Source organism: Lynx rufus, unplaced genomic scaffold (genome assembly GCF_022079265.1).
Source record: "Lynx rufus isolate CCGP_SWC_20201006 ecotype Redwood Valley unplaced genomic scaffold, mLynRuf1.p SCAF_3, whole genome shotgun sequence".
NCBI classification, from domain to species: Eukaryota; Metazoa; Chordata; class Mammalia; order Carnivora; family Felidae; genus Lynx; species Lynx rufus.
Genome location: NW_025814845.1, coordinates 66,645,038 through 66,660,207, shown reverse-complemented (window position 1 = coordinate 66,660,207; position 15,170 = coordinate 66,645,038). Strand labels below are relative to the sequence as shown.

Sequence of the window (15,170 nt, the reverse complement as noted above, 5' to 3'; positions counted from 1 at the left end):
GGGAAGACACAAATGGATGAATGAGTGAGCGAACAAATAAGTGAGCTAGTGAACACATGCATGTCTATTTGCCTGAGTATGCAAAGGAACTCAATATTCAACATATTTAATATGTATTGTGTGTCCCAGGCACCATGCTAAGTGTTAGAGATACAAAGATGATTCTTGCCCTGAAGGAATTACCACCGGATAGAAAAAGATGTAAACATGTAATTATATGTCATTACTTAAATACAGTTTTGGCAAATGCCAAAACAGAGTTGAATGAATTCAGTAGGTAATTTAAGAACGATATTACTAACTATGTGATCTTGGGCACATAGTGCTTTGCTCACAGTTAAGTGTTCGGAAAATAATAGCCATTATGATTATGTAATGCGGACTAACTGGCCACCTGGAAGTAAATACATGGCTTTCCGTGTGCTAAACCTCAGCACATGACTTTAACGCTCACTTCTTACAAAGTTTGCAAAGAGAAAGTCATTAAGTTGAGAGGACAGTGGCTGCTACAGCAAAATACACTGACATCTTTTCACTCAGGAAACATTTATAAAAATACAGACTTGGAGGAAATCCCAAGTTTAATGGGGACCAAACATATAACCAAATAATACTAAACTGTTTGATATAAGTTATTGTAATAGTGGCATATACCAGGTACTCTAAAAGCATAAAGCTTTTTTTTTTTTTTTAATTTTTTTTTTTCAACGTTTATTTATTTTTGGGACAGAGAGAGACAGAGCATGAACAGGGGAGGGGCAGAGAGAGAGGGAGACACAGAATCGGAAACAGGCTCCAGGCTCTGAGCCATCAGCCCAGAGCCCGATGCGGGGCTCGAACTCACGGACCGTGAGATCGTGACCTGGCTGAAGTCGGACGCTTAACCGACTGCGCCACCCAGGCGCCCCTAAAAGCATAAAGCTTTAAAGCTGGGCTATTTTAGGTATCAATCCTGTTCTGACACTTGCTAGCTGTGTGAACTTGGCCATGTTACTTAACTTCTGTATGTCTCATTTCCTCATCTGTATAACAGGGGATGAAGAATCAATCTACAAGGCTTTGGAGCAGTAAAGTGATTTCTTTTTATTATAGAGTTTGTCTTTTTTTATTCCTGTGCTCGACTTACTTGAAAAGTTTTGTTCCTTGCAATGTTACTCATTGTAGAATAATGTATTCCACTCCTTTCTTGCTACTATTTTGAATGTCTCATTCAGTTTAAATCTCATTTATTTGGGCTATTGTTCCTATGAGAGCTTTTTACACAAATTGATTTCCATTATTGTTCAGCTTAAAGCCTTTACATAAAAATATTGGGTCTTGTTGGAGGCTACCTGTGGAATTTCTGTATGTTCTAGATTTGGAGAATGTGAGCATGGTGAACATATTAGGGTGTTATTCTTGCATTAAAGACATCTAGAGAGGATTTGGTTATGCCTTTGCTGACATCCCACAGTGCAGTTTTGTGTTGAATTTAAAAGGGGAAATGGTTGGGTGCATCTTATTTGCATTCTTTTGAGTTACTCTTCCTACAAAAAGATCAAATTTTAATTCATCTGATTTGTCTTAGAATGTTTTAAGTTAGCCCATGTTGTTCTTTTTTCTCTTTCAAGGAATTTTCCGGGAATTTGGAGGTGCGAGATGTGCACATAATATCGTGAAGTACCCTCAGTGCCGGCAGCATGCCCTGATGATTATCCAGCAGTTGGTGCTGTCCCCAAATGGGGAGGATGACATGGGCACTCTCCTGGGGTTAATGCACTCAGCCCCACCGACAGAATTGCAGTTGAAGACCGACATTTTAAGGGTAAGTTGAATAACCGTGTTACTATTCTTACTGTTCTTTTACTGTTAATATCTGTGGTTATTTTTTAATAACTTAAAACTATCCTAAGCTATTCCTGTAGTTTTTCTTCAAGTCTAATAATATGCCAAAATCATAGTCGTAGAAGAAAAGCCAGTATCTTCTCTGGCCTCCAGGGTCCTCAGGATTCTGTCTCCTTCCCCTCTGACATCCTTTCCTCACACCCTTCCCCCATTCCTGGCACAGACATCACAGGTCATATACCTACCTTCTAGAATCATATATTTTTCCTTCATTAACTTTTGCTTTCTGCAATGAATTTCTCAGGAATAAGTTTATTTTTTTCTTTGTGCTGTGTACATTTCATCCTGTTTTGATAGTTGTTTTGAAAATGAATTTTATTTTATTAAAAAAATATTTTTAACGTTTATTAATTTTTTTTGAGAGCGAGAGAGAGAGTGTGCATGCCAGAGCAAGCGGGGAAGGGACAGAGAGGGAGAGAGTGAGAATCTGAAGCAGGCTCTGCACTGTCAGCACTGAGCCCAAAGCAGGGCTCTATCCCACGACTGTGAGAGCATGACATCAGGAGTCAGATGCTCAACCAACTGAGCCACACAAGCACCACTATGCATTTTATTTTAAAACACAATTAATCTGAGCACAACTCACAGACAAGAAGGAATTTACACGTGTGTCAATATTTAGGAACATTTGTATGTCAGAAAGGATTGTTTAGAAAAAAATAAGTGCCTTCAAATGATGTTAAGGTTGTCAGCTTTTTAAACAACGTTTTCCTTCTTTCTTGGTACCTTTTTAATTGGGTTTGTAAAACATTAGTAGATAGAGTTACCAAGAAGTAAGTAGCTGACCTGTAACTTTAAGGCAGCGTTGTTCTGGTAAATGGTAATAACTCTTAGACTGGAGCAGGGTTGAGGGGGGTGATCCTAATGTGTCGCATTTATTGACTTCCATGATGTGACTACTGCCACGGTGACCTGTTTCAGGCAATTAATGTGTTACTGAATGTGGATTGGGAAGAGACACACAATAGCACCCCATTGTAAAGTATCTTAAGAATACAGGTAATAGGGGCACCTGGGTGGCTCAGTCAGTTAAGTGTCTGACTCTTGATTTTGGCTCAGGTCACAATCTCACAGTTTGGGACATCAGTCGCTGTGTTGGGCTGTGTGTGACAGCTTGGAGCCTGCTTGGGATTCTCTTTCTCCCTCTCTGTGACCCTTCTACACACCCCCATGGCACCTTATTGTCTCTTGCTGTCTCAAAAATAAATAAACATTAAAAAAATAAAGGGGCGCCTGGCTGGCTCAGTCGGTTGAGCATTCGACTTCGGTTCAGGTCATGATCTCACGGCTCATGAGTTCGAGCCCCACGTCAGGCTCTATGCTGACAGCTCGGAGCCTGGAGCCTGCTTCAGATTCTGTGTCTCCCTCTCTCTCTGCCCCTCCCCCGCTCATGCTCTGTCTCTCTCTCTCTCTCAAAAATAAACACTCCAAAAAAAAAATTTTTTTTAATAAATAAATTAAAAAAAGAGTACAGGTAATAGTAAAATATAGAAAATAAGTAGGAAGTGATGAGTTTCGAGTATTTACTTTTAGTTTGTTTTAAAATAATTTATTTAGGGGTGCCTGGGTGGCTCAGTTGGTTAAGTGTCTGACTTCAGCTCAGGTCATGATCTCACAGTCTGTGGGTTCGAGCCCCGCATCAGGCTCTGTGCTGACAGCTCAGAGCCTGGAGCCTGCTTTGGATTCTGTGTCTCCCTCTCTCTCTGCCCCTCCCCGTTCATGCTCTGTCTCTCTCTGTCTCAAAACTAAATAAAAATATTTAAATAAATTAATTAATTAAACAATTTATTTAGTTGTAAGTTATAGACCTTTTTTAATTATGGCTATGTTTTAACAACTAGCACATAAAATTCCAAAAATATAACACTTGCCTTTCAAGAGCCAGTATGAGCTGGCTCTAACATTCCACTGCTTTGAGGACAGGAGGGAGTGTGGGGTGAGGAGGACTGGGGGGACCTCGATTTCAATTCCCATTTTCACTGCATTCAGAACCGCCTCTTGGTGCCTCTGTTCAGCTGACACAACCATAGACCTGTTGATTTAATTTGTAATTATTGGGGCAGAAACCCAAAATTCTGTATGTAGTATTTTATGATTCTGTCAATGCACAAATTTGAATTATATGCATTATGTTTATTGCAGATTCATATATAGCTGATGATTGTGTCTAACAACCACCTACCATCAACATTTCATTGTATCTTTAGGGTTTGCTCCTTACCATTAATTATTGACTTCAGCAGCATATTAGATTATTACCAGTATTTGAAAATTTTCAAATACTGAGATTATGCTATGATGATGTCAGGAGTGCCAGGAAAGTACCAGTTTTGAGGTAGTAGGAGATGAACTTATCCAGAAGTATGTGATACAGACTACTGGACTGAGGACTTTTGGACTCAGTCAATTGTTTTTCTAACGCTTAAGCCTAATTCTAACCTGTGATACGGTTTTCTGAATATTACTTTACCTCTGAATATTACTTTACCTCTGAATATTACTTCACCCTTCCTTCTATATACAATAATACTTGTACTGTTTCCCCAGTGTGTTTTTAAAGATGATGACGGTCATGGGCTTATATCAGGCACTTTGTTAACGCTTTTGCAGGTACTTCCTGTGGAGAAAGTTATCGTTACTACCCTTACACAAGCGAAAACCCAGGCACAGAAAGATTAAGTGGCTGACTGTAGTAAAACATTTTGTAACATTGGAGTCAGAATTTCAACCTGAGCATTCTGACTGTAGCCCTTGCATTTAATCTCCAGGCTAGATTATAAAATGTTTAAAAATTAAAAAAGTTACAAAATATTATGGTCATATGAGTTGATATTGCAAGTGTAAGTACAGTTTATTAAATTTGACAAGGTGTGGAAACTATACTATCAGATCCTATTATAATGGAAATTTATTGGCAGAATAATGGAAGGAATACATTGTACTTTAGAATTTTATTTGTATATACAGATTGTATATTTTAAAATAATTAAGGCATAGTTATATATAATTTCTGTAGTATATTTTGAAAGGGTAATTATATGTATTAATATTTACCATTTCTCTTCTTCAAATACCATTAGAAATGGGAGACATTTTAATAAAATGACCTTTTCAAGAATAATGATTGGAAAGGTTGTAAACTGCGTGTTAGGTAGTATTAAATATCCATGGTGTTCCAGCGGCTGAAACAGAGTGAAAAGGAACCCATGTGTCAGCACAGATTTCAGATTGTTGTTTGAGGCAGTAAGTGGCATGGTTAGGTGCACGAGTAGGGGCATCATTGCACCTGGGTTTATATCCCCTCATTGCCATTGTGTAAGCTGAAAATTTTTGGCAAGTTATTTAACCGTGTTGAACCACATTTTAACTGGATAGTAATAGTGCCTAGCACACAGCATTATGGAGAGGTTTAAATAAGATAGTACACAACTGAAAGAAGTGCCTTGTACATATTAAGAGCCCAGAAAATGTTAGGCAGTTTTATAATGTGTTATTTTTAATATTAAACTAAGTTAAAAAGTGTGGCAGTTCAGAGAAAAATAGTTCTAAAAGATTGTTTTACTTGCTTGACCTTCAGGTTTTATTTCACAGTACTTAGAGCTATTCTGGGCAAGAGCATGCTTTCAGCTATCAGACTCTAATTCACTTTGCAGGAGAGTCTGTCTAATAAGTCCTTTGAAGTGACTCTTCTTTCCAAAGTATCAGGATATGGTCACTTTATATGAGTTGAAATACTTCCGGTCTTGGCTGCCCTGATTTCTGATCCTTTCTAGAATAAATCAGTTTGCATACATACACAGTTATAAATGTTCGTGATTGTGTAAAATTATACTAGAATGTGTATTTTATTTATTTAATACAATTACTTTGTAAATATCACTGAATTTACTGACATCATTATCCATCAAAGACATAGGAAAACTTTTCCATCAGGATTTGGGTGTAGCCTTATTCTATCAAAAGAAATATGTGACAGTGTTTCCTAAAATTATCTCTTGCCTTTAATACATCTCTTAATTGAAGTGTAATTAATACACAGTGTTAAATTAGTTTCAGGTGTACAATATAATGATTCAACAATTCTATACATTACTCAGTGCTCATCACTATAAGTGTAGTCTTAATTCTTTTCACCTGTTTCACCCCCCCCCCCCCCCGCCCCCCACCTCCCGTCTGGCAACTACCAGTTTATTCTATTTGAGTCTCTTTTTGTTGTGTCTTTTTTTTCTTGTTTGTTTGCTTGCTTTCTTAAATTCCATGAATTATGGTATTTGTCTTTCTCTAACTTATTTCACTTAGCATTATACCCTTTAGATCCATTCATGTTGTTGCAAATGGAAAGATCTTCTTTTTTATGACTAATATTCCATTACATATATACACACCACATCTTATTTATCCATTCAACTATTGATGGACACTTGGGTTGCTCCCATATGTTGGCTGTTGTAAATAATGCTGTGGTAAACACGGGTACATACATCTTTTCGAATTAGTGTTTTTATTTTCTTTTTGTAAATACCCAGTAATGGAATTACTGGATCATATGGTATTTCTGTTTTTAATTTTTTAAGCAACCTCCATGCTATTCTCCACAGTGGCTACACCAGTTTGTGTTCCCACCAACAGCACATGAGTCTTCCCTTTTCTTTACATCCTCACCAACACTTGTTATTTCTTGTGTTTTTTATTTTAGCCATTCTGACAGGTATGAGATAATATTTTGTTGTTTTGATTTGCATTTACCTGATGATTAGTGAATTGGCTTACATACAATACCCAGTGCTCATCCCAACAAGTGTCCTCCTCAATGCCCATCACCCGTTTTCCCTCTCCCCCACGCCCTGTCCACCCTCAGTTTGTTTCTGTATTTAAGAGTCTCTTGTGGTTTGCCTCCCTCCGTGTAACTGTTTGTTTTCCCCTTCCCTTCCCCCATGTTATTCTGTTAAGTTTCTCAAGATCCACATATGAATGAAAACATATGATATCTGTCCTCTGACTGATTTATTTCACTCAGTATAATACCTTCCAGTTCCATCCACGTTGCTGCAAATGGTATGATTTTGTTCTTTCTCATTGCCAAGCAGTATTCCATTGTATATATAAACGACATCTTCCTTATCCATTCATCAGTTGAAGGACATTTAGGCTCTTTCCATAAGGTGGCTATTGTGGCAAGCGCTGCTATAAACATGTGCCCCTATGCATCAGCACCCCTGTATCCCTTGGATAAATTCCTAGTAGTGTTATTGCTGGGTCATAGGGTAGTTCTATTTTTAATTATTTGAGGAATCTCCACACTGTTTTCCAGAGCAGCTGCAGCAGTTTGCATTCTCACCAATAATGCAAGAGGGTTCCCATCTCTCCATGTCCTCGCCAGCATCTGTAGTTTCCTGAGTTGTTCATTTTAGCCACTCTGACTGGTGTGAGGTGGTATCTCACTATGGCTTTGATTTCTGTTTCCCTGATGATGAATGACATTGAGCATCTTTTCATGTGCCTGTTGGCTATCTCGGTGTCTTCTTTAGAAAAGTGTCTGTTCATGTCTTTTACCCATTTCTTCGCTGGATTATTTGTTTTTTGGGTGTGGAGTTTGGTAAGTTCTTTATAGATTTTGGATACCAGCCCTTAATCTGATATATCATTTGCAAATATCTTTTCCCATTCCATCGGTTGCCTTTTAGTTTTGTTGATTGGTTCCTTGCAGTGCAGAAGCTTTTAATCTTGATAAGGTCCCAATGATGAGATCATTCTTGCTTTTAGTTCCTTGCCTTTGTAGATGTGTATAGCAAAAAAATTGCTGCAGCTGAGGTCAAAGAGGTTGTTACCTGCTTTCTCCTCTAGGGTTTTGATGATTTCTTGTCTCACATTCAGGTCTTTCATCCATTTAGAGTTTATTTTTGTGTACGGTGTAAGAAAGTGGTCTAGTTTCATTGTTCTGCATGTTGCTGTCCAGTTCTCCCAGCACCATTTGTTAAAGAGACTGTCTTTTTTCCATCGGATACTCTTTCCTGCTTTGTCAAAGATGAGTTGGCCATACATTTGTGGGTCTAATTCTGGGTTCTCTGTTCTATTCCATTGGTCTATGTGTCTGTTTTTGTGCCAATACCATACTGCCTTGATGATTACAGCTTTGTAGTAGAGGCTAAAGTCTGGGATTGTGATGCCTCCCACTTTGGTTTTCTTCTTCAATATTACTTTGGCTGTTCAGGGTCTTCTGTGGTTCCATACAAATTTTAAGGATTGTTTGTTCTAGCTTTGAGAAGAATGCCAGTGCAACTTTTGATTGGGATTGGACTGAATGTGTAGATTGCTTTGTGTACTATTGACATTTTAATAATGCTTATTCTTCCAATTCATGAGCATGGAATGTTTTTCCATTTCTTTGTGTCTTCTTCAGTTTCCTTCATAAGCTTTCTATAATTTTCGGCATGCAGATCTTCTACATCTTTGGTTAGGTTTATTCCTTTATTTTATGGTTCTTGGTACAATTGTAAATGGGATCAGTGTCATTAATTCTCTTTCTGTTGCTTCATTATTGGTATAAAAATGCAACTGATTCCTGTACATTGATTTTGTACCCTGCGACTTTGCTGAATTCAGGTATCAGTTCTAGCAGTCTTTTGGTGGAGTCTTTCGGATTTTCCATGTAGAGTATCATGTCGTCTGCAAAAAGTCAAAGTTTGACTTCTTCTTTGCCAATTTTGATGCCTTTGATTTCCTTTTGTTGTCTGATTGCTGATGCTAGGTCTTCCAACCCTATGTTAAACAACAGTGGTGAGAGTGGACATCCCTGTCATGTTCCTGATCTCAGGGGGAAAGCTCTCAGTTTTTCCCCATTGAGAATGATATTAGCTGTGGGCTTTTCATGTATGGTTTTTATGATGTTTAGGTATGTTCCTTCTATCCCAACTTTCTTAATGGTTTTTATTAGGAAAGGATGCTATATTTTGTCAGATGCTTTTTCTCCATCTATTGACAGGATCATATGGTTCTTTTCCTTTCTTTTATTAATGTGATGTATCACAGTGATTGATTTGCTAATATGGAACCAGCCCTGCAATCCAGGAATGAATCCCACTTGATCATGGTGAATAGTTCTTTTTATATGCTGTTGAATTCGATTTGTTAATATCTTGTTGAGAATTTTTGCATCCATGTTCATCAGGAATATTGGCCTGTAATTCTCCTTTTAGTGGGGTCTCTTTCTGGTTTGGGAATCAAGGTAATGCTGGCTTGATAGAATGAATCTGGAAGTTTTCCTTCCGTTTTTTTTGAACAGCTTGAAAAGGGATAGGTATTAATTCTGCTTTAAATATCTGTTGAATTCCCCAGGGAAACCATCTGGTCCAGGGCTCTTATTTGTTGGGACATTTTTGATAACTGATGCAATTTCTTTACGAGTTATGGATCTATTCAATTTTTCTATTTCTTCCCGTTTGAGTTTTGGTAGTATGTGGGTGTCTAGGAAATTGTCCATTTCTTCCAGGTTGTCCAGTTTGTTAGCATATAATTTTTCATAGTATTCTATGATAATTGCTTGTACTTCTGAGGGATTGGTTGTGATAAATCCATTTTCATTTGTGATTTTATCTATTTGTGTCCTCTGTATTTTTGAGAAGTCTGGCTGGGGGTTTATCAATTTTGTTTATTTTTCCAAAAAACCAACTCTTGGTTTCATTGATCTGTTCTACTATTTGTTTGGATTCTATATTGTTTATTTCTGCTCTTATCTTTATTATTTCTCTTTTTCTGCTGGGTTTGGCATTTGTTGTTCTTCTAGTTCCTTTAGGTGTTCCATTAGATTTTGTATTTGGAATTTTTCTTTTTCTTGAGGTAGGCCTGGATTGCAATGTATTTTCCTCTTAGGACTGCTTTTGCTGCATCCCAAAGGGTTGGGATTGTTGTGTTTTCATTTTCAATTGTTTCCATGTATTTTTAAATTTCTTTCTTAATTGCCTGGTTGACCCATTTGTTCTTTAGTAAGATGTTCTTTAACCTTCATGCATTTGAAGGTTTTCCATACTTTTTCCTGTGTTGGATTTCAAGTTTCATAGCACTGTGATCCTTAAGTGTGCATAGTATGATATCAATTCTTATATATTTATTGAGGTTTTGTGACCCAGTATGTGATCTCTCTTGGAGAATGTTCCATGTGCACTCAAGGAGAATGTATATTCTGCTTTAGGATGGAAAGTTCTAAATATATCTGTCAAGTTCATCTGGTCCAGTGTATCATTCAGGGCCATTGTTTCTTTATTGATTTTCTGTCTAGATGATCTGTCCGTTGTTGTAAGTGGAGTATTAAAGTCCCCTGCAATTACCACATTCTTACCAATAAGACTGCTTATGTTTGTGATTGATTGTTTTATATATTTAGGTGCTGCCGAATTCGGTGCATAGACATTTATAAGTGTTGGCACTTCTTGATGGATAGACCCCGTAATTATTTTAAAATCTAGTGTAAAATCTAGTTTGTCTGATATAAGTATGGCTACTCCAGCTTTCTTTTGACCTCCGGTAGCATGATAGATGGTTCTCCATCCCCTCACTTTCAATCTGAAGGTGTCCTCAGTTTTAAAATGGATCTCTTGTAGACAGCAAATAGATGGATTTTGTTTTTTTATCCATTTAAATACCCTGTGTCTTTTGATTGGAACTTTTAGTCCATTTACATTCAGTGTTATTACTGAGAGATATGGGTTTAGAGTCATTGTGTTGTCTGTAGGTTTCATGCTTGTAGCGATGTCTCTGGTACTTTGTCTCACAGGATCCCCCTTAGAATCTCTTGTAGGGCTGGTTTAGTGGTGATGAATTCCTTCAGTTTTTGTTTGTTTGGGAAAACCTTTATATTTCATTCTATTCTGAATGACAAGTTTACTGGATAAAGGATTCTTGCCTGCATATTTTTCCTGTTCATCACGTTGAAAGTTTCCTGCTCCTCCTTTTTAGCCTCCCAAGTTTTAGTAGATAGGTCTGCTGCTATCCTTATATGTCTACCCATGTATGTTAAGGCCCATTTTTCCCTAGCTGCTTTCAGAATTCTCTCTCTATCCTTGTATTTTGCCAGTTTCACTATGATAACATCATGCAGAAGATCGATTCAAGTTACCTCTGAAGGGAGTTCTCTGTGCCTCCTGGATTTCATTGTCTGTTCCTTCCCCAGATCAGGGAAGTTTCAGCTATGATTTGTTCAAGCACAGTTTCAGTCCCTTTTCTCTCTCTTCTTCTTCTTCTGGAACTCCTATGATACAGATATTGTTGCATTTCATGGAATCACTTAGTTCTCTAATTCTCCCATTGTGATACAGAATTTTTTTATCTCTCTTTTTCTCAGCTTCCTCTTTTTCCATAATTTTATCTTCTAATTCACCTATTCTCCCCTCTGCCTGTTCAATTCTCACTGTCACTGCCTCCAGTTTATTTTACACCTCATTTACAGCACTTTTTAATTCATGACTATTTTTCAGTTCCTTGATCTCTGCAGCAATAGATTCTCGTCTGTCTTTGCTTTTTTCTAGCCCAGCAATTAATCTTATGACTATTTTTCTAAATTCTTATTCAGTTATACTGTTTCTGTTTGTTTTGATCAGTTCTTTAGCTGTCATTTCTTCCTGGAATTTCTTTTGAGAATTCTTCCATTCCATCATTTTGGCTAGTTTTCTGTCCCTTATGTGTCTTAAAAGCTTATTATGTGCCCTGTTTCTGCAAGCACTACTATATTAAAGAGGGGCCGTACACTGTCTAGGGCCTGGCCCTTCAGGAGGTGTTTTTTGGAGTTACTTATGTCTGTTATTGTGAGTTTGGTTACTTTATTTCCCTACTCGTAGTGATGTTTTGGACCCTCCACCAGGTGTACTTTGATTGTCGAAGTAGCCCTGGATGGGAAAACAAACAGACAAATAAAAAACAAACAGAAAAAGAAAACACACAAACACAAAAAACCCAAAAACAAAAAGCCAGAAACGCCAGCTACCAGTAGACAACAGGGTGGAGGCATTGCTGATGGAAGAGGCATTATCCCATACAAAGAGAGAAACAACAGGGTGGGGAAAAAGAAAAAATAAAAATTGACCAGGCATAGAAACTATAGCCTTAATCTAGAGAGAGAGAAAGGAAAATAAGGAAGGAGGTATAGAACATGTATCAAGAGAATGGATTAAATATGTCTGCTTAAACAGACCAATAACCAGAGTAACCAGACTAGAGGAGGGAAGAAATAAGAAGAAAAGGATGAATGTATCTATATAGTAAGAATTGTCCAAGAATTAAACCAGGCAATGCAACAGAGCTTGTCTGGAGCAAGGGCTATCTGGTTCATCAGCGTTAATCCCACTCTAGTAGATATGTAGTTACCAGGCACCAAGGGGCATGGTATGGTGTAGGCAAGTACCGCCTCCACTGTGGTTATGCTGTCTGTTCCTTGAAGTGCTCCACCTATGGCCTGTCAGGTTGTCCCGGTGGGTCCCTGGAAGCAACTCTGCTTCTTCTTCCCAGACTCTTGGGATTCAAAGTCCTTTGGCCTCAAGACGGCTTTGTTTGAGAGACAGGGGACCTTCGGATCCCCCTACTTCTCTGCCATGTTGGCCCCCCCTCCAACCCCTCTCTTCTGAGGAATTGCGGCTTTGACCCACTCAGATTCTCTGGAGGAGGGTCTTGCTGAGCAATGGGCGAGTGCAGCCCGACTCCAGGAACATTCACAAGATTGTGCTTCTGCCAGTGCCCAGAGACTGTTGGCTGGGTGCCAATCCGCCTCAGAAAAAGTTTGTGCAACCTTGTAGCAGCAGCATTTCAGGGTTTATGGAAAATGACAACACACATCTAGCACCAGGCTTCCCCCTTAACGTCCTTGTTCCACCACCAGCGAATGTGGTTTTTCTCTGGGGCCTGCTGGTACCTTTGCCTGTGGGGTGGCCGCACAGCCTCTACCAAATGTCCTCCCTGCAGAGGAATCGCCACTCCCCTTGTGGCCCGTGGACCCCTCGGACCTCGCTCTCTGCTTTTGGGGATTTGCCCTTCTCACTAGAGCACCACCAGGTATCAAGCTTTGGAGCCTCAGACTCTGCACTCCTCCTGTTTATAAAGTCTTGATGGAATTTTAAACCCTCTCCTTTCTCCCTTTTTTTGTTCAGTCCCTGAAGCTGTTTCCACTTTCCACTTTCTCTCCAGCTGCTTTGGAGGGGAGGTGCTTTTCCCATACTCTTCCCCATCTCCCACCTCTCTCCGCAAGCAAAAACAGCTCCCTGCCCTCCTCAGCTTTTCTTTTTCCTAGTTCACCTCTCCGCACTGTGTACCTGCCGAGTTCTGTGGTTCAGGTTGTGCAGATTGTTGTGTGAATCCTCAGATCACTTTTCTAGATGTGCAGGATGGTTTAGCGTTGATCTGGCTGCATTTCAGCAATGAGAGATGCAAAAAAACTTCCATGCTGTTCCGCCATCTTGGCTCTCCTCTGATGATTAGTGATGTTGAGCGTCTTTTCGTGTGTCTGTTTGCCATCTGTGTGTCTTCTTTGGAAAAATGTCTGTTTATGTCTTCTGCCCGTTTTTACATTGCATTTTTTTGTTTGTTTGGTGTTGTATAAGTTCTTTATATATTTTGGATATTAACCCCTTATCAGATAATCATTTGCAAATATCTTTTCCCATTCAGTAGGTTGTCTTTTTTGTTTTATTGATCGTTTCTTTTGCTGTGCGAAAGCTTTTTATTTTGATATGGTCCCTATAGTTTAATTTTTACTTTTTGTTTCCCTTGCCTTAGCAGACATGTCTAGAAAAATGTTTATACAGCTGATGTCAGAGAAATCACTGCCTGTGTTTTTTTTTTGTTTGTTTTTTGTTTTAGTTTTATGGTCTCAGATCTCATAAGTAGGTCTTTAATCTATTTTGAGTTTATTTTTGTGTACAGTGTAAGAAAGTGGTACACTTTCATTCTTTTGCAGTTTGCTGTCCAGTTTTCCTGGCACCATTTGTTGACGAGACTGTTTATTTTCCCTATTGTATATTTTTGCCTCCTTTGTCATAGATTAATTGACCATATAAGTGTGGGTTTGTTTCTAAGTTCTCTATTTTGTTCCATTGATCTCAATGTGTCTATTTTTGTGTAAAATGGTATTTTTTAATTAGTAAAATATTTGGCATGCATTATAGGGCTGGTTAATGGGAAATGACAAAAACATTACTATTGTATGTTCATAGAAATCATGTTCCCTTTTGACATTCATGTATTTTGCTTTAATTTGAATTATAAGAGGTTTTGTTTTTTTCATCCCCTGTAGGCCCTCCTATCAGTCCTTCGAGAAAGCCATCGTTCAAGAACAGTTTTTAGGAAAGTTGGAGGATTTGTGTACATTACATCCTTGCTTGTTGCCATGGAAAGGTCTTTGAGCTCACCACCCAAGAATGGCTGGGAGAAAGTGAACCAGAATCAAGTGTTTGAACTTCTCCACACTGTGTTTTGCACATTGACTGCAGCAATGCGCTATGAGCCAGCCAACTCTCATTTCTTCAAAACAGAGATTCAGTATGAGAAGTTGGCAGATGCTGTTCGATTTCTTGGCTGCTTCTCAGACCTAAGAAAAATAAGCCCCATGAATGTCTTCCCCTCAAACACACAGCCATTTCAAAGACTTTTGGAGGAAGATGTAATCTCGATGGACACAGTGTCACCCACTTTACGGCACTGCAGTAAACTCTTTATTTATCTCTACAAAGTAGCTACAGATTCTTTTGACAGGTATGGCTTTGCTCTGATCTGAATTAAAGGGGATGCTCTGTGTGACTTCAGCATTAAGGCTTGAATTATAAGTTAACTTGAAAGGAAATGAAAATGAATCTTTTATTTGCTTGTTTATCACTTATTTGCGAATATTACCGTTGCTCTGATGTTAAGGTTTTCAACATGAACATTTGTGTATTATTTGTAAATCTAGGGTCAGTTAGCTCTTGATGTACTTAAAGTAAGTTTCTATAAAGTTTACTTTAATGCTGGTATTTACTATTGTTCTTTCTCCTCTATTCTCAACATTAGGTATATCCGGACTTAAAGATATTAGTTATCAGCAGGAGACAGTGGTTATGATTATATGTATTTCCAGACGGAGAATATATTCTCAACATTCATAATCACTCTCAATATTTCATGATCCTTGAAAAAGAATATAGTTCCATAAGAGACGATGATAGTTCAAGAGTCTATCAGATTTCTTTACTTATTCGTTCATTAAAAAGTACTTTACGAACAACTGTTCCACGCGATGTTATTTTGAGAGTTCAAGCACAAGACTCCTT

The 15,170-nt window shown here is 38.3% G+C and overlaps 1 protein-coding gene across 6 annotated transcripts in view; it reads left to right on the top strand.

Moving 5' to 3' along the window:
• Positions 1–15,170, top strand: part of WDFY3 (WD repeat and FYVE domain containing 3) — a 245,777-nt gene that overhangs the window by 110,676 nt on the left and 119,931 nt on the right. For all 6 annotated transcript variants that reach the window (XM_047090586.1, XM_047090584.1, XM_047090585.1 and 3 more), the window contains 2 exons: positions 1,611–1,804; positions 14,159–14,616. In XM_047090586.1, coding sequence (XP_046946542.1) covers positions 1,611–1,804; positions 14,159–14,616 — 652 coding nt within the window. The remainder of the gene's footprint in view (positions 1–1,610; positions 1,805–14,158; positions 14,617–15,170) is intronic.